Source organism: Amblyomma mixtum, chromosome 6 (assembly GCF_055824585.1).
Source record: "Amblyomma mixtum isolate Tamu chromosome 6, ASM5582458v1, whole genome shotgun sequence".
Taxonomy (NCBI): domain Eukaryota; kingdom Metazoa; phylum Arthropoda; class Arachnida; order Ixodida; family Ixodidae; genus Amblyomma; species Amblyomma mixtum.
The window spans coordinates 31979659-32006893 of NC_143017.1; the positions used below are offsets into that span (position 1 = coordinate 31979659).

General features: G+C 53.2%; 1 protein-coding gene across 1 annotated transcript; it reads left to right on the top strand.

The window, feature by feature from the left end:
• Positions 1 to 24913: 24913 nt before the first annotated feature.
• Positions 24914 to 25848, top strand: LOC149338732 (uncharacterized). Its single transcript, XM_089550788.1, has one exon. It carries the CDS (start codon positions 24914 to 24916, stop codon positions 25715 to 25717), a length of 804 nt encoding a protein of 267 aa, XP_089406914.1. The 3' UTR covers positions 25718 to 25848.
• The last annotated feature ends 1387 nt before the right edge of the window (positions 25849 to 27235 follow it).

Below are 27235 nucleotides of genomic sequence, written 5' to 3' on the forward strand. Positions count from 1 at the left end.
CCGAGATATGAGAGACAGATACATTTCCTTTCCTCAAAAACCAATTTACTGACGAGCGAGGCGTAGAACCGAATGGGCGATGGCGTTCTGTGGACTCCCTGGCAGCGTTGCAAGACGCTGTCGCGTTCCACTTAGAAGCGAAGCTTAGCATCTTAAGCACACATCAGTGACCGCACTTTAGGCAAAAAAATTCCCCCTGAATTTTGACGGTTGTCCATCGAGATATGTGAGACAGTTACTGCGTACTTTCCTTTCCTCAAATACAATTTTCATTTTCTTCATTACGGGCCCTCTTTGTCTTCTTTCACTCCCACTTCCTCCCTTCCTCTACGGTGCGATTCAGGTGTCCACCGAGATGACAGATAATTACTGCGCCATTTCCTTTCCTCAAAAAGCGTTGCGTTGAAAGGGCAAGGCATCGCGCCGAACGGGTGGTGGCGTTCCGTGGACTCCCTGGCAGCGCTACAACACGCTGTCGCGATCCACTCCTAAAGGCGAAGCTTAAGCGTCATTAATTAGCAGTTAATTAGTATCCAGGGATTAATCAGTAATTAACCATTAACTGGTGATTTGTCATCACTTAGTAATTAGTACTCAATTACATGTGACGCCACCAGTGCCACACAAGCAGTCAAAATGGTGCGGAAAACGCTTTCGCCTCTACGCACTTTAGACAAAGTGCCCCCTGAATTTTTAGAACCTGCCGCAAAAGGGCTTCCAGTGGCGCTTCCAAGGGCACAGCTCACGGCACGCATGCAAATGGCACTCTAGGACCTCGCGCAGCAGTTATTAAAAACTTGCGTAATTGGTGGAATCCAACCGGTGCAGCTGCTATGAAGGAAAATGGTTTTTCGATAATAAGGAAAAGAATGCTGCAGTTACGCTCACAACTGATCAGGTGTCGTCTGTCTTCTAAGACAGAAGTGACTTTGCAAGCCATGTGCGGGCGTAGGATCCTTGTAGCACTTCAGTCTAGGTGCTGATCGCCGTCGTGTACTTGTTTCACAGCTCTTGTTTGTACCGAGCGACGCTGCCTTGTTGTTTTTGTTTTTGTGAGGGACTAGGGTCCCTTTGTATGAATAATGGGTCCAATAAACTTCTCTTCAAGGCTTGCTGACGAGTGTTGAAAATGGCTACCCGTGGGAGGGCCCGAAGCCTCCCTCTTTTTACAGCGGCAGGATTGTGCTCGTCCAAAAGGGGGTTGCGGTGCCGTCGCGCCCCGAGTCATGGCCCACAATAACATTGCTGAACATCAACTACAAACTTGTTGCGTTGTCGGGCGCCTGCGTCCATCTTTGGGGAGCCTCGTCAGCCCCTACCAGTCGTGTGCCGCGCCGGGGCGTTCCGTCTTCGCGCCACTGACGTTGACGCGCGCCGTCTTCGCGTACGCCCATGCGAAGGAACTTGCCGACGTTTTAGTTCCGGTTAACCCGAAACCTTCACCGACCGCATCGCCTTACTGTATACGGATCTGGAGAGCGAACTTTTTGCTCGATGGCCGAGCGTTATACCGCCCTTTTCTGTGACGCGAGGCATTCGCCAGGAATTCCCGTTATCGCGAGCGCTCTCTGTCCGATCGTTGGACCCGCTCTTGCGGGCCGTGGCCTCTCACTAACGCATCCGCGGGTTCCCAATCACGGGGCAGGAGACGGTTGCGGTCTCTGCTTACGCAGATGACATTTCTGTTTTTGTGCAGAACGGCGAAAGTTTTCGCCACTTCCTGGACTCCTTCGCCACATACGCTGCGCTGAGCTTAATGCCGCAAAGAGTAACGCCCTACGCTTTGGTTCGTTCAGGGACGCGCTACTGATCCCGATTCCTTTTGTCAATGCTGTACGGGTACTGGGCGTCGTTTTTGAGCATCCCGGTGTCTCTCCCCGCACGTGAGAGGCCGTCGTTGCACGGACGATAAGCGCATTAGCTGAGGCGACGCAGTTTCAGCTTTCTTTGGGAGCGAAGGTGGCTGTAGAAGATAATTTCCGACGATTACGTTACTTCCTAATTCGAAATTTGAGCCCAGCTCATCAGCTGTTTCAGCTTTTCGATAGACTGTCGCCGCGCTGGCTCAGTGGTTATGGTGCTCGTCTGCTGACCCGGAAGACGCGGGTTCGATCCCGGCCGCGGCGGTTGAATTTATTTGGAGGAGAAATTCTAGATGCCCGTGTACTCTGCGATGTCAGTGCACGTTAAAGAACCCCAGGTGGTCGACATTTCCGGAGCCCTCCACTACGGCGTCTCTCATAGCCTTAGTCGCTTTCGGACGTTAAACCCCATAAACCAACCTTTTGGACAGACTGAGAGAAATAATTCGAGCGAGCATGCATGTATACACTCACAGACAATTTGTTATTTTAGAGCGCTGATCTTTGGCGCCCGTTTCTGCGTTTCGCGGCGTCGCCGTTGCCGTTCTCCGTTGTCAGCTGTAACCAGCAGTGGACACAGTCGCGCTCTAAAGACCCATCTCCATGGGCCCATCCGAGACGCACGAGCGCAGCGCCTACGCGTACCAGCGTACGCCAGAGCCGGTCTGCGCATGCGCGAGGCGCAGACGCGAGCTGGCGCTGGCACGTGGCAAATATCTGTCCGTGTCAGATATTCGCGCCTCGCTCGCGCCTCCCTCGCGCCGCGCCGGAAGTGGCTCGCTGGTTTGCGGTCGGTGTAACCAATCAGAGAGCGCAGTTGCCTCGGCATCCGGTACGGCCCTTCGCGCCGTTTTCTTCGCGGAGCTGAGCTGAGCGCGAGTATCAGCGACAGGAGGCGACAGGCCATCGAGTTGGTATGCTTTCCGACGCCTGTCGCGGCGCGGCGCTGAGCGCGTAGGCGCTGCGCTCATGCGCCTCGGACGTGTCCATGGAGATGGGCCTTAAGCTGCGAAACCAATGGAGCGGGAGCTTGGAAAGCAAAGGAAAGGCTCATAACTGCCCTCATGGAACAGCGCACACCACAAACATGCTTTAATAGCGTCCTCGATCACCTCGCATCGGGTGCACCCGAAACCAGCGTGGATCCCTGCGCACCGCGGCGGTGGCGCCCCGGCCAGGGTCAACATGAGGACAAGCTGCACGCCGTGGGGTCGTGCATGCAGCGCCGCCTTTAGGGTGCCTATCTTCTGGCGCGTGCATTTGATTGTAAACCACAACACCGGTCCCACACTCCTGCTCACCCAAAAATGCTTTCGGAATTGCAAGTAAATCACACATTTCACATGTCAAAGGTCATGCACACAGCTATATATGCCAAGCAGTGCAATGCAAACAGACGCTCACTCCGGTATCGGCGAGGCACCTGACGACCCGCTCAACGAATTTTCGGTCGTTCACCGCCGTGTTTAACCTGTATCAAGTCGATTATCATGTCATCTTTGCTATCAGATGAACTTGACAGCAGTTCATCAATGGCGGGAACCATCCGTATTCTCTGCTCCATCGCGCGAGACTGTGCGCAGACATTAGCAGGATAGTATGGGCCACCGTGTACGGGCAAAGCGGCTTCTCTGCAGCACGCGCCACGCAGTGCTTGCCGGGATTGCACCCTTCCGAACCGCCGATTTTCCGGGTGCAAGACGGGGCAATGAAAAACTGACCCGGCAGGGTGCGCTTCATCATCATCATCATCATTTATTTTCCCTTAAGGACCCCTAGGTGGGGCATTACATAAGGGGGGAGCAAAAATACGAAATCACAAACAATAGGAACATTTGAAATATAACAATAAAGAAGGCAAAACAATTGTTAAAAGAGCATTGAAAAATGAAAAAGGGAACAATAACAGGTACACTGTGGCCGTCACGCTATATATACAGGAAGAAAACGGGAACACTGATTAGCAGACAAGGGTTCAAAAATATAACATGTGCAGAGGTGGTACTGAAAATTGTCGGGCATTACACTGTAAGTGCGCTAACGAAAAGGATGAGATAAAAGCAGGGTTTTGAATTTATTTGCATCGCGCTCAGTTACAACTGCCTCAGGCAGCTCATTCCACAGTTCAATGGCAGATGGCAGGAAGGATTTTTGAAATTGGTGGAACCATGTAAACGCTGTAGTCTCAGGCTGTTAAAAAGACGACGAGATGTTCTATTGGGAGGGAGTAGAAGTGTGCAGTGCAATTGAAGAAAACTGTAGTATAACTTGTGGAAAAGGCAGAGTTGGGAAATTTTACGGCGAAAAGACAGCGGCGGTATGTCAAGCGATGATTTTATGCCAGAAACACTGGTTCTGCGATCGTAACATGAAGTAATAAATCGGGCTGCACGACTTTGCACTGATTCTAATGCTTCAATTAGGTATGACTGGTGCGGGTTCCAAATGGGTGAGGCATATTCTAGTTTAGTACGAATGAATGTTTCATAAGCGAGTTTGCGGATGAATGGAGGGGACACGGCTAAGTATCTTCTCAGTCTGTTGAGCGATTTTGAACTCTCAGCTACTATGTTTAAGATGTGCTCGGACCATGAAAGTTTGCTAGTGATTGTTATTCCTAAGTACCGGTAGGACTCGACTTGTGTTAGGGGGATTGACCTTAAAGAATACTGGTAATTTAAGCTATTGCGTTTACGTGATACTGTCATGTACTTGCATTTTGAAACGTTTAATGTCATCAGCCACCGGGTGCACCAGTTGGTTATTTCGTTGAGGTCATTTTGGAGGAGGACTTGATCGTTGTTTGATGATATGCGTCGATACAGAATGCAGTCGTCTGCGAATAGGCGAATTGACGATGATAGTAGTAGTAGAAGACGTTTATTCGGCCAAAATTTACAGGCCGAGCATGTCGACCGCCTGGGCGACCAGAAGTCGCTGTTCTTCCTCCCCTTCAGCGCCAAGCCATTCGAGCCAGGTCGTGATGGATAAAGAAGGTGGGGGGTAGGAACCCGACTGCTGAGCAGCCGGGCAATAGAAGAGGCAATGGGCAAGGTCCGCATAGATACAGGGGCATTTGGGACAGGAAGGGTCCGATCGATAGCGATAGAGAAAGAGGCGAGACGGGGTGATGATTGCATTCATTTGAACGTGCCGAAGAAGGCGAGCCTCCGGCACTGTGAGTGATGGATGAGCGGGAGGGTAAAGGCGTTTGTCGAGGCGGAGCTCGAGGTAGACCTCTTTTATGGTGCGGCGAAGGGTGAGTCTCCCACCGTCCTCCGAGGGCTTGGGCCAGGGGATCAACGGTGACCGGAAAAGTGTGTCACGGGCGAGCTGATGAGCCAGCTCATTGCCGTCAATCCCTGAATGCCCAGGGACCCAGCGGAGGAAAACGATGGAAGGCTGCAATGCGGAGACCGCTCGTTCGACCTCCTGTTGAAGAGAAGGAGTTAGGGTGCGTTTCTGTATGTGGTGTATAGCGGCTTGTGAGTCTGAATAGACTGTGTACTCTTGAAGAGAGGGAAGGAGGGCAAATGACTGGAGGGCATGCGCAATGGCGAGGACCTCAAGGGACAATGCATCCGGAGGGCGTAGAAACGGCCCGCTGGTGTGAGTTTCAGAAGCGGGGAGGTGGGGGTGGTACAGGGCGTAGCCGCAGGAACCTCGAGGAGCCACGAAGGAGGCATCCGTGTAAGCTACACCCTGGGTATCAAAGAGAGGGGAATGGTGCTGTGCGGCCGCATGACGACGGCCGGCGGGACATGTTGGGAAACATGTCCAACATGTCCAACGGGGGACATGTTGGACGGAAGGGGGAGGATCCGAAGATTGGGAGCCGGGGTGGGAATAGGAGAGGTAAACAGGGCGCAGGGAATGGGCGAGATACCCGCTTGAGTCAGTAACCACTGACCCTGACGGGTAAGGGAAAGCCGGGCAATCTGCGAGTCATGATGGAGAGAGAGCAGAGAACGGAGAGGATGAAAGAGGCCTGTTGCAAAGATCTTTGCAGTAGAGGTAGTGATAGAGAGGTTGAGAGCTGCCTTGTAGAGGCCCACAAGGGCAGTCTCAAGAGCGTTAAGTTGAGTCTGATTGAAGGAAACGTAGGGTGCAAAGTACAAGACCTTGTTGAGGGTGGTGGTGGTGGTGGTGAAAAACTTTAATCAAGAGAGCTTGAGGGTTAAAAAAAAATAAATAACCCTGCTGCATGGTCGGTATCCTTAGTCCGGGACACCGCATGACGAGGCCCCGTCTTGCGCCCGCTTGACCAGAGCCGTTTGGGACTCCAGTGTGGAGCAGTTGAGGAGGGCAGTCTCCCATGCCTCTTGGGTGGGGGTGGGGGAGGGGGGAAGGTGAGGATTCTGAGTACATGCCCACACCATGTGAAAGATATCGCAGATCTCTCCACAGTGCGGGCAGCGCCCATCTGTGTTCGGATCGAAGTGTTTTGCTATTGCAGGACAGAGAAGGGTTCCTGTCTGCAGGCGCCGCAGAGTTCGCTCCTCCGCCTTACTCAGCCCCTTGGCAGGTGCCGGGTAGAGACGGTGGCTGTCGCAATAGTAAATTAGGATTTCGCGGAACCGCAGAAGCGGTTTATGAGCTTCTGAGCCATGAGAGCTTGGATGAGGAGCCCGGTGTGTGAGCGCTCGGGCGGCCGCATCAGCGGCCTCATTGCCTCGTAGACCCTGGTGGCCAGGAGCCCAGATCACTTTTGTGCGAGTTGGATCGGCGAGAGCGCGTCTTAGAATTTGCGAGGCCAGAGGTGATATTTCGCCTGCACGATAATGTTCACAGGCCCGGCGAGAGTCTGTAATAACCGTTTTCGATTTTGGATCGGCGGCAGCGAGAGCTATTGCGACTTCCTCCGCTCGTGTTGAATTTGGGGCCCGAAAAGATAGCCATCGACATTCATTCCCCGGTGGACTACGGCAGCCGTGAAGAATCCTGCGGGCGACGGCCCTGTGATGTCCACGTAATAGACGCCCTCTTTATACCCATATTGCCTCTCAAGCGTGCGAACCCGCGCTTGTCGTCTGCCTTCATGTGAAGCCATGTCCATGTTACGCGGGAGCGGAGCGACCAAGAGCATGTGGCGCCACAGCACCGGGATGTTCTCCGTCCCCTCTGGTATGCATGTGTGTTGGATGTGTAAGCGGTTTAGCAGGCGGCGCCCAGGCACCGTCTGCGATAGCCGCGTATATTGGTTCATGAGGTGGGCCTCCCGCAACTCCTGATAGGAGTTTACCACTCCCAACGCCTTCAGTTTGGCGTTGGAGGTAGCCACCGGAAGGTCCAGTGCTCGCTTTGTTGCCTTCCTGATGATGGCGTCAATGCGCTCGTCTTGTTGTTTGGTGGTGCGTAGGTACGGCACGGCGTAGAGGATCCGGCTGGTCACGAAGGCATAGGCGAGCCGTAGCGCGTCCCTGCCCCGCAGACCACCCCGCTTGTTGGAAACACGGCGGATCATGCGCCCTACCTGTTCACCTATGCTCTTGAGTTTCGCTATAGTAGAGTCCGGCCTAAGTTTGTTATTGATGAACAGACCCAGGATACGGAGCTCCGCCACTTCTCTGATGGGACCGCCTGACAGAGATATGTGTAGAGACGTGTTGTCCTTGTGGTTTGTCCTGACGTGTAGAAGCTCTGATTTGGCGGGAGCACATTGGAGACCACAGTCGGCAGCATATGCTTCGACTATGGTGGCGGCCTGCTGAAGGCGGTCCTCTATCTCCCCAAGGCTCCCCTCGGTGGTCCAGATTGTAATGTCGTCTGCATAGAGTGCGTGTTTTATGCCATCTACCTGAGCCAGTCGGCCGGGCAGGTGCATCATGGCGATGTTGAAAAGGAGCGGTGATAACACCGCCCCCTGTGGTGTACCTCGTGTACCCATAAAGTACGGGCCGTACTCCTCGTCCTCGATCCGGAGGAGTGCCTGTCGCGCAGAGAGGAAGTCTCTGACATAGGCGAAGACCTTCGCCCCGCAGTTAGTGATGTTCAAGTTAGAGAGTATGGTGGCATGTTTAACATTGTCAAACACCCCCTTAAGATCGAGGGCGAGAATGGCCTTGTCGTTTTGTTGCATGGCTGTGGGTCGTATTATGTCCCTGTGTAGTTGGAGTAGGACATCCTGTGCAGACATGTGCGGGCGGAACCCGAACATAGTGTCTGCAAAGAGGCCCTTACCCTCCATGTATGGAGAGAGGCAATCCCGAACCATCGTCTCCATGAGCTTTCCCACACACGAGGTTAATGAGATGGGTCTCAAGTTGTCCGTAGTCACGGCTTTACCTGCTTTGGGGATGAACGTTACAAGGGATGTTTTCCATTCGAGTGGGAGCGGACACCCATCCCAGATCTGATTTATGTATTGTAGCAAATGGAGATATGCACAGTCGGAGAGGTTCGCCAACAGTTTCACTGTTATGCGATCCCGACCCGGTGCCCCACCTCGGCGCATTTTAGCCAGGGCCGCCTTAAGGTCATGCAACTCAAAAGGGGCGTCTAAATCCTGATTTGGCTTGCCGGAGTACGTGTACTCGGGCCCAACCGGGTCGTTTGTGCGGCAGAGATACCTGTCGCACAAAGTGTCCGCAAGTTGCGCCGTCGTACCTTGGTACCCGTGCAGAGCCCGCCGGAGCTGTTTTTGCGTCTCCCCTTTCGTTTGAGAAGGGTCGATGAGGCTGCGCAAGAGACGCCAAGTCCCCTTCGAGCTCATCTGACGCGCTGCCGAGTTGCAGCGTTCTATCCAATTGGCAGCATCCTCGGGGACGCCGCAAGTGTGGGGCTTGCAGTGTGGCCCGTGTGGGAGCAAAATGTGCTCGTGTGCACACTGAAATCAGTGGAAGCTGCGGAGAAGCTGCTCCGGGACGTCATGCTGCCGGTCGGAGGCCGCACGCTGCTATTCCGGGGCCACCCTAAGCTCTCCGGCGAATTCTGCAAGGGCGTCATCACCGTCTCCCCGGACGAGACATCTGAGACTGTCAAGAAAAAACTCAGTGAGGACCCCAACGTACTATCCGTGCGCAAACTGGGCAAAACGCAGGTTGCTGTGGTCACCTTTGTGGGGACAAGGGTGCCGCGGACCGTGCTTTATAGTTGCGAGCGTCTCCCCGTCCGCTTCTATAAAAAAACGATCCCTGCCTGCCCTCGCTGTGGCACGGTGGGGCATCGGGCCGACGCCTGCCCGCGGCCGCAGCCTGGACGCTGTGAACGCTGCGGGGCTCAGGTTGCTGCTGCTCCTGACGGTGGCCCAGCTGAACATCAATGCTCCCCGTGCTGCCTCATCTGCGGAGGCAGCCATCCCACCGGAGCGCCTGGCTGCGCGGGCAAGTACCGCAAGGTCGTCAAGCCGGGACGCCCACACACCCCAAAGCAGAAGCAGACGCCGGGACCCAAAAAGGCCCAGACGCCCACGGCCGGACCTAAGCAGGCCCCGGGGCCCAAGCCCGAACCCAAGAAGGCCCAGTCCGGGCCGCCAAAATTTGTGAAGTCCGGGAACCCGACGAGGCCACCGGTCCTGAAAGCCGAGGATTTCCCACCTCTGGTACCGCGCCAAAATCAGGTGAGCAGTTGGAGTGGGTTAGTCTCTGGGCCCACCCCCCCTCCCTCCCCCACCGAATCCGCCCTACAGCGGCAGGTAGAGGAGCTCAGGCGCCAAAATCAAATTGTCGCCCGTAAAATTCAAGAATTAGAAGCTAAGCAGGCCGGGCAGTCCGAGCCCATGCAGAACGCTGAGCCCGAGGATAGTGATGACGGATCCTCAGTATCATCTTGCCTAACTAGCGTCTCGCGCAAACCGCGGACACGGTGGTCGATTCGGCCCCCGCGGACGCCGGCCGCTTCGAGGCCCTGGAGCGTAAAGCCGAGCAGTTGGAGGAGCGGGTGGCAGCGCTCCCGAACCAAATTATGATTGCGGTCCGCGAGTCCTTTCAGGACATGTTCAGTTCCGCATTTGCTACAATGCTTCCCGACATTGCGGCCCAGGTGACTGACTCTGTCCTTAAGGCGGTGCAGCCCTGGGTCAGCTCCCAAATAAAAAATTATCTCTCCTGCGACTCCCCGCAGCTAAAACGTAAAATAGCTCCTCGACAGGCAGCGGAAGAAAGCGGTTCCGGGCCGATAGCCGCGGCGTTGATGCAACCCCTACCTGGGGCTGCGCCGGCCTCCGAACCGAGTGGCTACCCAGCACTGTAAAATAAAAACATCAATATGGCTGGCAAACCTTCTCAGAAAGCTAAAAAATTAGACCAATTCGAAATCATTCAATGGAACTGCAGGGGTTTCAGAGCCTGCAAAAAACGGTCACATCTCCAGCTCTACCTGCAGTCCCTTGGTGACATGCCGGCGCTTCTTGCTTTGCAAGAGCCCGGCAATGATGCTAAATTCTCTGGGTATAGCTCGTTTCAGGGGGGCCCCTCGACCTGCATCCTGGTGCATAAAGCATACACCGCGATTCAGGTCGATCTTGATCTGGAGACTGAGCAAGAATACACCATGGTGAGGGTTCTGCCTCTCAGGCGCCGCGACCCGTCAATACATGTGCTTAATGTGTATTGCCCCCCGCATAAGCCGCGTGTTACTTTCAGCGAAATTTTCTATCGTGCTCTCAAGTCGGCTGACAATGAACCCCTGGTGATCATTGGGGATTTCAACGCACCCAGTCTACATTGGGGCTATCACTTCGAGAAATCCAGGGGACGCAAGCTGGCAGAGCTCATCTCCACCCTTCGTCTTACGTTGCTCACGGATCCGTCTTGCCCCACACGTGTGGGCAACTCGGTCACCCGTGACACGTGTCCTGACTTATCTCTGGTTAGGAACACTACAAACGCCACATGGGAGAACCTGGGGGATACCCTGGGCAGCGACCACTGCCTTCTCCGCATCACGCTTTTGGCGAAGGCAGCCCGTAAAAAATGGGGCCAGGCGAAAATAACCAATTGGCACCAATTTCGAATTCAGGACGTCCCTCCGGTACTATTCTCTGACGGCTATGCGGAGTGGGCAACACAGGTCACCAACATACAGAAACAACACACGCAAACACTTCACACCACCGACGAGATCGCCGCAGTGGACAATCACCTCCTGCATCTGTGGGAGCCGCGCCGGAGCTTAACAAAACGATGGAAGAACCACAAGACGAATCGCAAGCTTAGAGCTCGTATTGCACAACTTACGGAGCAGGCTGCGGCATATGCCGCCCAGCTCACAGAGACCTTGTTGAGGGCCAGCGCGTGGGCAACTCGGCACGCATGAGCCTCGTGGAGACCTGAGCGCCGAGTGACCACGCGCCGCAGGAGGTGAGTTACGGAGTGGCAGGTGGTGACAGCACGGTGGAGGGCTTGCACGTTCTTGGCTGCATGCAAAGGAAAGCCAAGAACTTTGCACTGCGTGACGACAGGAATGGGAGAGCCAGAAAGGTGGAGAGAGACGAATTGGTTGTGTGAGCGCTGGTATGAGGAATGGTTGAGGAGAAGGAGCTCGGATTTTTCAGGAGCAGGAGAGAGGCCAGCAGTGGTGAGAAAGGAGTCGATGAGATTTAGGCCACGTTGCAGGGTGTCCTGTACGTGACCGGGAGAGCCAGACGAACACCAGAGAGTGATGTCATCGGCGTAAAATATATGATGCAGGTCGGGAATTTCATCTAGCTGGGAGGCGAGAGGGGCCATAGCAAGATTGAAAAGGGTAGGAGAGAGAACAGCACCTTGAGGAGTGCCTCGGGTGAGGTTGTGGGGGTCGGACAGATAGGTGTCGACTCGAAAGCGAGCGACACGTTTAGAGAGGAATGAGCGGATATAACAGTACATGCGGGAGCCACAGTCTAGGGAGGCGAGTTGGGAAAGGATGTGGTCGTGGCAAACACCGTCGAAGGCCTTGCGAACATCGACGGTCACAAGTGCGTGAATTTGAGTGGGGGTAGGTGACAGAAACGTCTGCTGGAGAACCAGAAACATGTCCTGTGCACAGACGTGGCGTCGGAAGCCGATGAGAGAATGAGGGAAGAACTCCCTCGTCTCGAGAAAATTAGAGAGGCGAGTCAGGGCCATTCGCTCAAGGGTCTTACCAACACATGATGTCAGGGAGATTGGGCGAAGGTTAGAGAGAGAGGGGAGGCTTGCCCGGCTTTGGAATCATAGAAATGAGGGAGGAGGTCCAGGAGCTGAGCAGGCAGCCGCTGTCCCATGCATCATTGTAGGTTTTAAGGAGGAATTCTTTGGCGCGGTCAGGAAGGTTGCGAAGTGTGGTGTATGTAATGGCATCCTCACCGGGAGCCGAGCGTGTAGCATTAGCAGCCAGAGCCGATTCGATCTCCCGGAGAGTGAAGGATTGGTCCAGATCGGGGTTAGGTCCACCGCAGTACACCGGGTAGGAGTGTGCCAGAGGGGGCGGGAGATAGAGAGAGGCGAGCTGATCAAAAACATCGGAGGGAGTTCCTTGAGTGAGGGCTTTAGCTAGAGTGGGAGCAAGGGCAGGCTTAGTGCCAAGGAGGGATTTGAAGAGAGACCATGTGGATCGCGAGTGCAATGCAGAGTCAAGACGGTCACAAAGAGCACTCCAACGAGAGTGCTCGAGTGAGGCGCAGTGGGCGACGATCTCGGCCCGCAGAGCAGTGATCCGGGAAGAAAGTTGGGTATTGTGGGGTTGGCAGCGGAAGGAGCGTTGAAGACGTTTACGGCGACGCCATAAACGGAGTAAGTGAGGATCTGGGTCTGGGACTGGGTGACAAGAGCGAACACGACGGCTACTGGACGTGAGCGCTGCAGTGATGCGCGACGTCCAGTCGTCGTAGGATTGAAAGGAGTCAGAGGCGAGATTAGCGCGGAAGGCGTGCCAGTCAGTATGAGTGACCGGATGACATCGAGGGATGTGGGAAAGAGAGGTGGAAATGTGGACAAGATAGTGGTCACTGAGAAGAGTTTCGGTGGTCACTTGCCAGTGAAATGAAAGTGAACCCCGAGAGAAAGTGAGATCGGGTGTCGTGGGGCGCTGTGAGGCAGTGCCCGCTCGAGTAGGGGAGCCAGGAGTATTGAGAAGGGTGAGGTGGCGTTCCTGGGCCAGACAGTGGAGGAGGCGGCCGGGTTTGAGGGTTTGAGGGTAGCCCCAGAGTGTGTGAGGGGCATTAAAGTCGCCACCAAAGAGGAGATGGGAGTTAGAAGGAAGAGAGTGAAGGAACTTGCCCAGGGCGGAAAATAAAGAGGAGGTAACAGGGGGGTTGTAGAAAGACAAAAGGGCGAGTGAGACGCGGGAAGAAAGGTGGCAATAGACCACACCAACTAAATATTTAAGAAGGACGGAGGGGATATCAAGTGGCTCCACGAGCACGTCGCTACGTACATAAATAGACGCAAGTGGTGTGGCCGTAGCGGCATGGTAGGCGCGGTAGCCTGGGACAGTGAGGGCCGTCCGGGTCTCCTGGAGAAGGAGAAAATGGGGCAGGGAGGGGCGGACGATGATATGCTGCAAGGAAGGTCGTTAATAAATACCAAAAAAAGAAGAGGGCCGAGCACAGAGCCCTGAAGAACACCCGAAATGACGTTTGTAGCTGAAGAATGGTGGTTGTCTATTACAGTGCGTTGCGAACGGTTAGAAAGGAAACAGTGGATCCACGATAAAACCAGCGGGTCATGATGAAGGCTCGAAAGTTTGGCCATGAGGCGACGATGGGGTACGCAGTCAAATGCTTTAGAAAAGTCCAGATAAATGACGTCAGTTTGAAAGCCGGAGTCGAGATTAAGGTGAAGGTCTGTTGTGAATTCGAATAGCTGTGTTTCGCATGAAAGGCCTCGACGGAAACCATGCTGATTCGGAAAGAAAAAAGAATTGGCGTCAAGGTGTGATGCAATGGCTGAATACAGTACATGCTCTAGCAGTTTGCAAGAGATGCACGTCAAAGAAATGGGGCGGTAATTCGAAGTGTAAGAACGGCTGCCAGATTTGTGTACAGGGGTTACGGTGCTATTTTTCCAGTCACTTGGAATTGATGTTGTAGCGATAGACTGATTGAAATTTATCTGTAAAATCAAACTGGAAACCAGTTTGGTACCTTTTAGAACTTTAGGCGATATGTTGTCAGGGCCTTGACTGCTACAGATCTTAAGATTATCTATTAGTTTCGCTATGCCTTCAGATGTGATTGTGACCGGCTGCATTTCGGAGTAGTTAAAACACGGTTGGAAGGGAACGTCGGAAGTGGGTTCATGAGTGAACACAGAAGCGAAATACGAATTCATGACTTCAGCGCACTGGTTACCTGGTACATGCGAGCCATCAGAATGGGTCAATGACATGTGTGGCGGGCAGCGTTTCGGGGTTAATATGCTCCAAAATTTTTTGCGGTTTGTCGCGTAGAATAGTTAGAAGGTCTCGGTGGAAGAACTTTCGTTTGGAGCGCTTCAATTGGCCCGTGTATTCACGTAGCGCTTTAAAGTAGGAAGACCACTTCTGGGGAGAATCCGCTTGCTTAGCTTCCCGAAAAGTACGCTTTTTTCTTCTGGCTAGTTTTCGCAATGAATTAGAAAACCAAGGCTTGCTGGCATCCCCTCGAATGCGCACCAGGGGAACGAACCTGTCGATGAGAGATAGTATTTTGTGTTTGAATAAGGACCAATTTTGTTCAACTGATCTATAATTAGCGAGGGGACTAAAATGTTGAAGAAAGACATCTAGTTCTGTATTTATCTTGTTAAAATTGGCTTTGTTGTAGTCCCTGATGTACTTGGTTTCAAGTTGGCGATGTTGTAACGTAATGGAGAGATCGAATAAGAGAATGTTGTGATCGCTTACGCCCTTTATGCTTTGAACAGACTTAATTAACTCGGGGTTAGAGACGAGAATCAAATCCAAAATGTTAGAACCACGAGTTGGCACAGTGACCATCTGAGTGAAGTTGAACGTGAGAGCAAGGTCGACAAAGTTTTTTGATAGGGTGGATTTAGCAATGAAACTATTCCAGTCTATATCAGGGAAATTGAAGTCGCCGGACAATAAGTAGGTCGCACGAGGAAAGCGGGAATGCAAGTTTAAAATGACAGAGTGAAGTTCATCAACGAAAGAATTATCGCAGTCGGGTGCGCGGTAGCAAGAAATAAGTATTAGCGCGTTAGCCGGGAGTGAAACATGAAGGCAAAGGATTTCGTGATGACAGTTAGTTGCTATGCGCTGACAGACGAGTCTGGGATTCCTAAATACCAAAACGCCTCCTCCTCGACGCCCTACACGGTCAAGCCTATGGATGGTGTAGGTGACGACATTACTGAGAAGTTCGTGGTCCTGAATATCTGGGCTCAGCCATGATTCAGTCATTATTGCGATGTCAGTATCGTTATCTTCAAGAAAGGTTTCCAGTGCTTCCTTTTTGCATATGTAACTGCGAACGTTTGAGAGCATGATAGATACTGTGTTAACAGTTGGCGCTTTTTGAGGGTTATGGCTGTGATGAGGTGCGTGTGAAACAGTTGAAACACGTGCGCATTTGGATGGCTATGACAGCTCGACGACTGAATCGGACTCAGCTTCGTAGATGAACTGTTTGTTATCCATGACCAGTTTATCATAACGGATCTTAAACTTGGATTCATACTGGGATGCGTATAAGTTTTTTCCTAGCTAGACGCACTCGCGCTGATAAGTCTTCTCTAATGGAAAAAGACGTGTCCTTCAATTCTGATGATGCGGCAAGGATTTTGGATTTATCTTTGAAGCGCAGAAATTTAACGATAATGGGACGATTCTTGGATGCCTGAAAGCGGCCCAACCTGTGTGCTCTTTCGATGTCGTCAGCTGTGATGGCGATGTTTAGTTTCTCCGATAAAAAAGTAACGATGTGTGTTTCAGACTGAGCTCATGTTTCATTGTTGGAATCTTGAATCCCAAAGAATAGCAAATTTGATCGCCGCAGACGACTTTCCGCATCTTCGCACTTTTCCGTAAGTGTTCTGATTTCAGATGTCAGCTTGGCAACGTCGCCATGTGAGCTAAGGGATGTATTCGGCTCTGCGGCCTGAATCTTTTCTACTGTTTTTTCGAGGGTGTCAACGCGGGAGGAAAGGCCATTGACGAGACTTTCTATGTTATTCTGTGCGGCACGGATTAATGCTATTTCACTGAGTATTGTGCCCTGGGTTGACTCAAGGCGCGACAGAGTTTGCGATATTTGTTCAAGAGAAGTAGATGTATCGCTGTTTGCAGGTCCGGTGATCGAGGACCGCGGGTGCGTACGAAGAGGCCAGGTGCGCAAGCTCCCTACCCAGTTGGCAGAGGTCGCCGGTGTGCAGCACGCTCTGTATGCGGACGACATCACCCTCTGGGCAACACAACAATCGGTTGGAGACACCGAGACCAACCTGCAACAAGCGGCAGCTATTGTTGACGAATACGCTCGTCGCTGTGGTCTTGAATGCTCCCCGAGCAAATCGGAATTTGTGCACATACGCCCCAACTCAAAGTGCACAACCAAAATTGCCCTTTCCCTACTTAGCGGACCGATACCCGAACACGAGGAGATCCGGGTAGTGGGGCTTTTCATTCATCATAGGCGCAAGATAGACACTACCCTAAACAAGCTACGTAAATAAAGGTGGAGGACCAGGTGGGTCGGGTGCTCCGCTGGGTATCCAATAAAATGGGGGGGGGGTCTGCGATGCAAAGATGCCCTGCGGCTGACCAATGCATTCGTAACCAGCCGGATTTTATATTCGGCTCCCTACCTCCACCTACGCAAATGCGATGAGAATGCCTTAGAAGTAGTTCTCCGCAAGATTTATGAGAGAGCGCTCGACCTCCCGATAACGACGTCCAACAAACGTCTCCTCGGTCTGGGGATGACCAACACCTTTGGGGAGTTACGAGAAGCTCATCTTAACAATCAATACTTGCGCCTGAGCAAAACACCTGCGGGGAGCCGCCTTCTGACCCGCCTACACATATCCTACGCAACACAGACAGAAGAACGGGTCCGCATCCCTGAAGCCTGGCGCTTTGTACTCCAGGTGCGACCCCTTCAGAAGAACATGACTGCAGACACCCATGATGGTCGCCGTCTCGCGCGGGCGGAGGCTATTTCTCAACAATATGGCCATAAGCCAGGTGTCTTCGATGTGGATGCGGCCGGCCCACACCGTGGTGGTTGGTACACGGCTGCCGTCATCCACCAAAACACTACAGTTCAGGACCTTACTTTCCGTGTCCCAAACATTACATTTGCGGAAGAGATCGCTATTGCACTGGCCGCCGCAGATCCAGAGTCCCGAGTCATTATCACGGACTCCAGGGGCGCCTGCCGCAATATTGAGCAAGGGTATATTCCAGACCGTGCTTTCAAAATTCTCCACGCGTGCGAATACACAGGGTTTCCGACCCATCATACCATCGTGTGGGCTCCGGCTCATGCACCCGGGTTCTTGAGGGGAACGAGGCAGCCGACGCTGCCGCCCGCGCTCTTACTAACCGGGCGTCGCCTCATCCGCAGCCTGATCCGGAATTCAATTTCAATCCGGCCATCACCTTTAAATATCAAAACTTTAATTGTCTCTATCCCCCTCCCTGTAAAGGCCTCACCAGAGTGGAGGAGCGCTGGCTTCTCCGCCTCTATACCAATACTGTACTGTGCCCGGCAGTACTTAGGCACTTGTGGGAATCCTGGCTTTCCGCCGTTGCCTTTGCGCGGCTGTGCCGGCTTCCCGCGTTGTTTCTCCTCTTTCCCTTGCTCCCGCCTCAGGCGGTGGAGAGGCGGCTAAGTGACTAATCACTGTCATTTGGCCACAGCTCCGCCCCGGCTCCCCAACGGCCTTTGTCATTGGTGCCTTCTGGCGGGATTTCGGGACCCGCTTGGGTGGCCGCGCACCGCGCGACCGTCCGAGCGGGGCCCAGAGAGAGAGATCCCTCCGAGACAGCGTAAGGTGTGTACGCTACTCTTTGTCCGTGCCGGCATTTGCCGTTCGGACCAGTGCTTACTCGAGCTCGCCCGCACGTGTCCTCTGACCTGCAGCGGCTCGAGCCTGTCCAGCGGGGTCCAGCGACCTCCGACAGGCGTACCTTGCGTTGATTGCCCACTCTCTCTCGCAACCGGCCCAACGGTCGACACGAGAGAGAGATCACAGCACTGACGCGGGGACATTCTCCTGCGGCGGCGTGCTAGCGGCGCGCATTGCTCGAGTCGCTTCGTGCGCGCAGCGGAGCCTTGCTCTTCGCGCGCCCCCGGGACGGGGTGACGATTGAGTGTGTGTGTACTGCTGAAGGACGACGTGAATAAACGTCTCCTTGGTGAACTTGGAGGCCTATTTCTTTGCGGCGAATCGCTCTCCTCCCAGCGGAGGTTTAGTGCACTGCATCGGTGTCCCAGTGTGTGTGCATGTGGTGACGGCTGATCGGGGCCCTTGGCTCGCGCGAAGCTCGAACCCGCGGTGGTTGGTGGCCTGTGTCCACGTAGAAACCCACACACTTCAATTCTTCTTTCTGGGGCGCGTGCCCACACTGTGAGGAGGAGTTTTCGGACACATACCACATGGTGCGGGCATGCCCTTCCAATCCTTCGTTAAAGACATGAGAGCGCAAAACGGGGACACGGACGAGGAAGGAACAGGACGAGCGCTGCACTTTCAACAGGATTTATTCAGGGAAGAACGTTTAAATAGCCTTTGCTCTTATCCATGCTCTAGATCGCAGACAATCGCCTCACAGATACGCATCAAGAAACAGCATTTCACTGTGACGAAGAACAACTGACGTGTCACTAATACAACTATCACCTCGCTTCTTGATATAGAAGGCCTCCACAAGCTCACGTTCAGTCCTATCTCGGCTGTTCCCTTCCTCGTCCGTGTCCCCGTTTTGCGCTCTCATGTCTTTAACGAATATGCACCAACAAGCCCAGTTTCAAGTACTTCCCTTCCAATCCTGCCTACCCACCCCACCTCCACCCCACTCGAGAGGACTGGGAAGCTGCCCTGCGCGGCTGCTCCGAACTCCATACCCAACAGGCATTGGTAGCTAGAGCCCGGGCCGCTGCGGAAGCTACAGGGATCCCGGACTAGCGATCCCTCCTAGTGTTTGTAAGAGGCGGGCCCTTCCCGCTCGCCCCATCGACCTCTCACTGTAAATAGGAATAAAAATTCAGGGGGCACTTTGACTGTCTAAAGTGGGTAGAGGCATTGGTAGAGGCGGAAGCGTTTTCCGCACCACCTTCGCTGTTTCTGTGGCACTGGTGGCGTCACATATAATTGAGTACTAATTACTAAGTGATGACAAATCACTAATTAATGGTTAATTACTTATTAATGCCTGAATACTCATTAACTGCTAATTAATGACGCTTAAGCTTCGCCTTTAGGAGTGGAACGCGACAGCGCGTTGTAGCGCTGCCAGGGAGTCCACGGAACGCAACCACCCGTTCGGCGCGATGCCTTACCCTTTGAACGCAACGCTTTTTGAGGAAAGGAAATGGCGCAGTAATTCTCTGTCATCTCGGTGGACACCTGAACCGCACCGTAGAGGAAGGGAGGAATTGGGAGGGAAAGAAGATAGATAAAGAGGAGCCGTAATGAAGAAAATGAAAATTGTATTTGAGGAAAAGAAATTACGTAGTAACTGTCTCGCAAAATTTAGGGGGGGGGGGCACTTTTTTGACCTAAAGTGGGGTCACTGGTGTGTGGTTAAAACGTGGTAAAGATGCGTTGGGTGTTCGCCGCGAAGCGGGCATTTGTTGGCATTTGTGGAAGGATAGATTTTGCTGAGTAAACTGAGATTGGGGTATGCAAGACAAGGAGCAGTTAGGGGCAATTCTTAGAAAAGCATACAAATGCGCTCTCGGACTGCCGGTCAACACTTCGACGGAGAAATTCCTTAAACTGGGCATAAACAACACAGTACAAGAACATGTCGAGGCCCACCTTCTAGCGCCGAAAACAAGACTGATGCTGTCCGAAACAGGCAGAAACACGCTGCGGTTGCTGGGCGTGAGGGACGCTTTGAAAGAAATCAATAGCACAGCGAGCGTTCCAAATGAAATCAGGAGGATCATTGAGATCAGTCCAATTCCAAAAAACATGCATCCAGATATATATAAGGCGACAAGAAAAGCAAGATCCGAATTCCACGAAAGAAGCTTCGCCGGGGCAAAAGACGTATTATACGTTGACGCAACAACATACAGACACCGACACGGCTCGGTAGCCAGCGTGGTGGATCACCAGCTCAGGGAAATCAACTGCGCTTCGATAAAAACCGACAACATCCTCGAGCTGAGGAAGCAGCAATTGCATTCACCATCACCCAGCAGAGTGACGAGCCCCATGCACACCGGGCACTGAATTCCACACATTCGGGAGCTGAAACGAGAGCATCCGGGCACCGTGCAAGATTTAACGAGACTCTCTAAGCCCTCCTACAGGCATACAACTACAGGCATACAAGCGCCGGTAGTTTCGCGCCGAACGGGTGGTGACGTTCCTCCCTTCCTGTACTGTGCGGTTCGGGTGTCCACCGAGATGATAGAGAATTACTACGTAATTTCCTTTCCTCAAAAAGCGTCGCGTTCGAAGGGCAAGGCGTCGCGCCGAACTGGTGGTGGCGTGGACTGCCTGGCAGCCCTACAAACACGCTGGCGCGTTCCACTCCTAAAGGCGACGCTTAAACGTCATAAATTAGCAGTTAGTTAGTATTTAGTAATTATTCAGAAATTAGTAATTTGTCATTACTTTGTCATCAATTATGTGTGACGTAATCGAGTGGTGACGTCACCAGTGTCACATTGACAAAGTGGCGCGGAAAACGCTTTCGCCTCTTCGCACTTTAGACAGTTTCGAACGCGCTGCATATACATTCTTGTCAGGCCTGCGTCTCGTCGTGTCCGCGTACACTTGTGTTATGCCCGTAAACATTTCATGCTTACTCTACTCTCGGTTACGGGAGAGGCAGAGATTTTTTGAAGAAGATGTATGTGTGAAAAATAACAAGCTGTCTGTAATTGTGCTATCGGGGACAAAAGTAGTATACTCCACGCGGCGGGTGCCTGAGCAACAGAACAACGCCATCTACAGGCGGATCGAGACAGCCAGTGCGTGACCTTTATTGTCAGCAGGCGTGTGGCTTGGCTCGTTTCAATGTTTCGTGCTTTAGCTCGCCAAAATGGCGCAGTTTTCCGTTTCTCCGGCTCCCGCCGCGTGGAGTATACCACTTTTGTCCCCGATAGTTACGTACAGTCGCGGTCAAAAATACACGGCCCACGGCTCCGGCGCAAGGAGCGGCTGCAGGGCCGCACCACGGCGCTGCTATCTCCGTCGGGCGTCGGGCGCTCGCTGCGAGGGTGCACAGAGTGACGACAAAGCTTCGACCACGCTCTCTGCTGTGTGCGTCACATGACTGATAAATTTTTAAGGCGAAAGCCTTTAATGCCTCATACTGTCGTTAGCAGACGCGTCGGCAGCCGTGTCGACAGACACGTCGGCAGGAGTGTCGACAGACGCGTCGGCAGCCGTGTCGACAGACGCGTCGGCACGAGTGTCGACAGATGCGTCGGCAGAAGTGTCGACAGACGCGTCGGCAGCCGTGTCGACAGACGCGTCGGCAGATTCGTCCGCCTTTCGGCGTCACTGCTTAAAAGGCTCAAGGTTCCAGCATGAATAAAGGCGCATCTAGTGAATGCATGGGCTTCATAAATAAAAAATCTCTGCCTCTCCCGTAACCGAGAGTAGAGTAAGCATGAAATGTTTACGGGCCTAATGTCATCTCGGTGGACACCCGAACCGCACCGTACAGGAAGGGAGGAACGCCACCACCCGTTCAGCGCGATGCCTTGCCATTTGAACGAAAGGTTTTTTGAGGAAAGGAAATGGCGCAGTAATTCTCTGCCATCTCGGTGGACACCCGAACCACACCGTAATGGAAGGGAGGAACGCCACTACCCGTTCGGCGCGATGCCTTGCCCTTTGAACGCAGCGCTTCTCCCCGGGCCCCTGTGCGCCTGCGCGGCTTTGCTTCGATGCGCGAAGCCCCTAAGAGATCACGTATGACAACGAAGTGTATCGTGGCATTTATGTGCTTCTTGCACCGTTATTAGAAATCGGAAATTATAATTCCGTGCATTATCAAACACACAGCGACTGATATCTTGATAAACATTGAGAAGGCACTGGCAGCAGTTATTTTTTGTGACTCCTTTGGAGACCAACCAGCGCTTGCATGCCGGTCGCGTAGGAGGGCTTACAGTCTCGTTAAATCTCGCTAAGTCTCGTACGGTGCCCGGATGTTCTCGTTTCAGAGCCCGGATGACTGGAATTCAGTGCCCGGATGACTGGAATTCAGTGCCCGGATGACTGGATTTCAGTGCCCGGATGATGGCTCTCGGTCTCGGCGTGACGTCACCACACTGCCGACAACGGGGGCTAAAAGCATTTCATGCTTAAAAAGGAGTAAAGTCAAGAAAAGGGAAATAAAAAATAAAAAAAATCTCTGCCTCTCCCGTAATCGAGAGTAGAGTAAGCATGAAATGTTTACGGGCCTAATGTCATCTAGGTGGACACCCGAACCGCACCGTACAGGAAGGGAGGAACGCCACCACCCGTTCAGCGCGATGCCTTGCCATTTGAACGCAAGGTTTTTTGAGGAAATGGCGCAGTAATTCTCTGCCATCTCGGTGGACACCCGAACCGCACCGTAAAGGAAGGGAGGAACGCCACCACCCGTCCGGCGCGATGCCTTGCCCTTTGAACGCAGCGCTTCTCCCCCGCGCCCCTGTGCGCCTGAGCGGCTTTGCTTCGATGCGCGAAGCCCCTAAGAGATCACGTATGACAACGAAGTGTATCGTGACATTTATGTGCTTTTTGCACCGTTATTAGAAATCGGAAATTATAATTCCGTGCATTATCAAACACACAGCGACTGATATCTTGATAAACATTGAGAAGGCACTGGCAGCAGTTATTTTTTGTGACTCCTTTGGAGACCAACCAGCGCTTGCATGCCGGTCGCGTAGGAGGGCTTACAGTCTCGTTAAATCTCGCTAAGTCTCGTACGGTGCCCGGATGTTCTCGTTTCAGAGCCCGGATGACTGGAATTCAGTGCCCGGATGACTGGATTTCAGTGCCCGGATGAGTGGGTTTCAGTGCCCGGATGAGTGGATTTCAGTGTCCGGATGACTGGAATTCAGTGCCCGGATGAGTGGATTTCAGTGCCCGGATGAGTGGATTTCAGTGCCCGGAGGATGGCTCTCGGTCTCGGCGTGACGTCACCACACTGCCGACAACGGGAGCTAAAAGCATTTCATGCTTAATAAGGAAATAAACAAAAATAAAACCAAAATAAAAAAGATGTGGAAATAAAATAAAAACAATAAAATTCAGAAAAATAGCATAAATAAATAGAACAAAATATGAAAAATAAAAAGTAAACAAAAACAAACAGTGGCCAGGAAACGCTTTCGCCTTGCAGCACTTTAGAGAGCCAAAGTGCCTCCTGAATTTTTAAGTGCGGCGTCGAGCTGTTTCACGGCTGAGCATGGCTGAGCTCAGTACACAAGAGGGCTCGGCAATTCGCACTGCGTGTGACTTTCGGCGCCGCGCCAGTTCCAATATCTCGTTTTCTCTACCGGACCGATACGTGTAGAGTCTGCCGGAGGGAGCCGGCCGATCACACGCACATCTTGTGGGACTGCATCAGAAATCCAAAGGAAGCAAGATCAGGAACAATCTCGCCGAGGCTGGAGGCAGCCGCGAAGAGCAACGACCATGACCAACAGCTATGGGCCGTACAGCAGGTCCTCGGGGCGCTCGAAAGGCAGGGACCCAGCGAGCCGGCAACGGCGAGCGGAGACCCGCGCCGAGTAACGGCATCCTCGTAGACGACGTAGGGCTCTCGTCGGGGCGCGCGAGCGCCCAACTGCAGGCACAAATAAAGTTTGCTCCAATCCAATCCAATCGTTTTCTCTATGTGCAGATTATAATAGCTACGGCAGGCGCGTATTCGGCAGAGCGCGCGGCGCTTGCTGCTGCGAGGTGTCCGAGTTCAGTTCGCATTCCATATTTACGCGCGTCTCGCGTCCGTGTACGCCGCGCTCCAGTGCCCTGCACTTGGGCGGTTGGCACACGTGCGTTCAGGCTCTCAAGTGAGTGAGCGAATAAACGTTTGTTGAAAAAGTGTGATAAGTGCTGAGAAACGTCAAGGACCCCTGCTTCACTTGCTGCTACAATTAGACAGCGCGTTATAGCCTACAATATTTCTCTCACGGCGGCAAAATGTTTGTTGGGCTGAGTAGTTATATACACCTTTAATAAGTGTTAAAGGGCTTGAAACTCCTACTTCTGAAAGCAGAAGTTCAGTAACACAAATGCCTGCGCGGTCTCCGGTTGCAGCTAAGCGCCAGATTGAATTTTGTGGCATGCAGTCCGGAATGAGAAGAAAACGAGAACTATAATGAGGCGCGTGCTCGAACGCTGATGTTGGCGCAACGTTGCATTAACCGTTGTTGGGATCTTCTGTTTGCCCGTCCTTTCAAGGTGGCTTCCTGGTGCTGCATCACTGAGGGCGATCAAGAGGACTTTTAACACCACGAGCAGTTTTTGCGTGCTCAGGCCAGCCATCTGTGGCTGCAGTCCGAAACCCCAAGACAGCTGCTACCCCGAGCTCTTGACAGGTGGGGCGCCTCATTCATTTCTACCGCGAGTATTTCTTCTCATATATTGCCCACGAAGCCGCAGATACAGTTTCAGACAGTGAGAGCCGTATTAAGCAAGATAAGACCCCAAGCACACCCTTATTAAGTAGGCACACGCGAAATATGTATACCCGGGACTTTAAGAGCAGTAATGTCATTTGTCTATGCGTGAAGCCTCTTTGCTCAAACATTTGCAGAGCTCGTCGCTTGTACCCCGCGGGAAAACCTGCTCCTCCCTCTGTTCGTGTTTCAGCTGGTGTTCCAGGTGCCCTTGGTGGAAGATTAACTTAAATACAGCGGGTAAGCCCTGGCACAGCACGCAATAAATTTGCGGGCCTTCTTCGAAACTAATACTCTCTTCGGTGCGTCGCAATCGCAGCTTTGCTCTGAACTCTTCTTCGAAATCATGGACAGCGGTGAAGGATTGGGCGATGACCATGCGCCCGCAGCCGCAACCCGACCGCGCAAGGACCGCGTCGCACTCGCTGAACCACCGCCAACTCTGGACGCAGCCGCCTCCATTGAAGGTGGAGAGCGCGAGCTGGATTGCAGCCATGACATTCTGCAGCCAGCTGGGACCTCTTGGTTTGCAGTTGACAAGAGTGACGGCAGCGGCCGTCACTTGGCCGTCAGTGGTAGCAACGAGCTCGGGGAGGAACTGGCTGAAAGAAAGGAAAACGTCCAGGGACGTCTGCGCACCGCCCCCAAAGAGACTGGAGAAATGAAGCACAACCTTGACCCGGTATGCAAAGAGAATACGCGGTGTGGCCAGGATAGAGTGAAGCTGCGTCGGCAGAGGGAAGAGGCTTACGAGCGGGCGTGGCGCCTTGAGGAGCACATCGACTTGTTGCAGTTGGAGGGAGAGCTGCTGCGCAAAGAACTGCTGCTGAAGGAGGAGGAGCTGCGATCGCTGGACGAAAGGTTTCACCGCTCTCTTGAGTCCTCGAAGAAGACCTACCTGGCTGCCATGGACGAGACCAGGATGAACGCCATGCTGCAGAATGCCCACCAGACCCTAGAAGCAGAGGTCCAAGTGGTGTCCGGCTGCCTCACGCTCATGCAGCTGCTGTGCAGCCTTCGTGCAGGGCTTGAAGCCACGTCTCTTCCCCCTGTCCATCGCCTGGCGGCAGCCTCACCAAACTTAGCAGTGCTCTCTAGCATCATTGCTTCAATGCTGTCATGTGTTTTGGGAGCGAAAGCGAGCCAATGAGCCACAGTTTTCTTCCAGCCACCAGTCGCATGAGTCTCGCCAGCCGCTTGCGCGGCGCCTTAAGCTTACTGCTGTTTCTGTCAGCTGAAACTTGCGGCCACGAATAAAGCCCCTTGCACACTAGCAGAGAACTCCCGTCTCAAACATTTTCCTTTATAAGTGTGATGTGCACACTTGACTGTCAAAGGATTTTTGAAACGCGGCGTCTCGGCAGTGGTGCGTCGGACAGCGGAGCGCCGTGCGTGCTAGCTCCGCGTTGCGTGTGTGCGCGTGCGAGTGGTGTGCGCGAGGCAGGCACGAGGAGCGTAGAGCTACGTGTCAGCAATCCGAGGTGTTGAGGAATACAACACAAGTCTGGTCATTGAAGTGTGGAAGTGGCAGCTGTCGGACGTTGGGTTCGAGCTGCCAGTTACTTCCCTTGGATCATCGACGCAAGACCATTAAGCATCACTCAAGCGTGGTGACAGTCGTCAGACTTCTGGTATGTGCTGCCGTGGACTTCCCTGAATCAACGACGCAGGCCTACTGCAACCATTTCGAGGTCGGAAGAGGCAGCAGCCAAGGCTTCCTTGGATAGGCCGCACAAGCCTACGGTGTTTTCGGAACGCCGTCGACAGGACTTGGCTAAAGTTGTCCTGCTGCAGCTGCCCAGTTCTTGGGGGCGGCTGACAGGAGTTCGTCAGCGTCTCCCGTATCCATCTCCGTTCCTCATCTCCTGGCTCTCTACCACCGCCTCCCTGGACGCAACGCCAGCGACGCATCGCAACTCACCAACCCGCGTCTATACTACCTGCAAGGCATTCCCGCACCACCTGGGACGCTTTGTGTCCGGTGAACTCTCTCCTTTTTGTCTCTAGTGTTGTGCGCGTTTCTAGTGTGTATTTTCCTTGGTGTATTCGTTTCTTTTATTGGCTCCTTTCCTTTAAAATATAAACACGGCTTTGTTTTGTTTTGTTTGATTCCTTTGTTCTTTTCTTTGAACCTGCACACGAAAGCGTGCCCCTTCAGCAGTTGGGTGGTGGTGGTGGTGGAAAACATTTATGTACAGGTATAATACAGGAGGTTATGCATGAGCTGACCCAGAGGGGGCCAGCCCTTACAAATACTAGGTGGAGGTCCCTAGTTCGGGACCCCAGTGGCATCGGCGGCCGCCCAGGCTCGCGCGACCAAGGCCCGTTGGGCCTGCAGGTCAGAGCAGCCGAGCAGGGTCGCCTCCCAGTCCTCCCGGGTTGGGTTGGGGTGAGGGGGGATAGCAGGGTTGGAGGGGCAGGCCCACACCATGTGGTAGATGTCCGAAGAGTTCTCCGCACAGTGCGGACAGCTGCCCGAGAAAGAAGGGTCGAAGTGTTTCAGAGCTGCCGGGCACAGCAAAGTATTAGTATACAGGCGGAGCAGAAGCCGCTCCTCCGCCTTTGACAGACCTTTACACGGGCGGGGATAAAGACCATGGCCAGATTGATAGAGTAAAACGATGTCTTTTAAGGTGTAAGCTGGAATAAATTCGAGTTCCTGATCGTC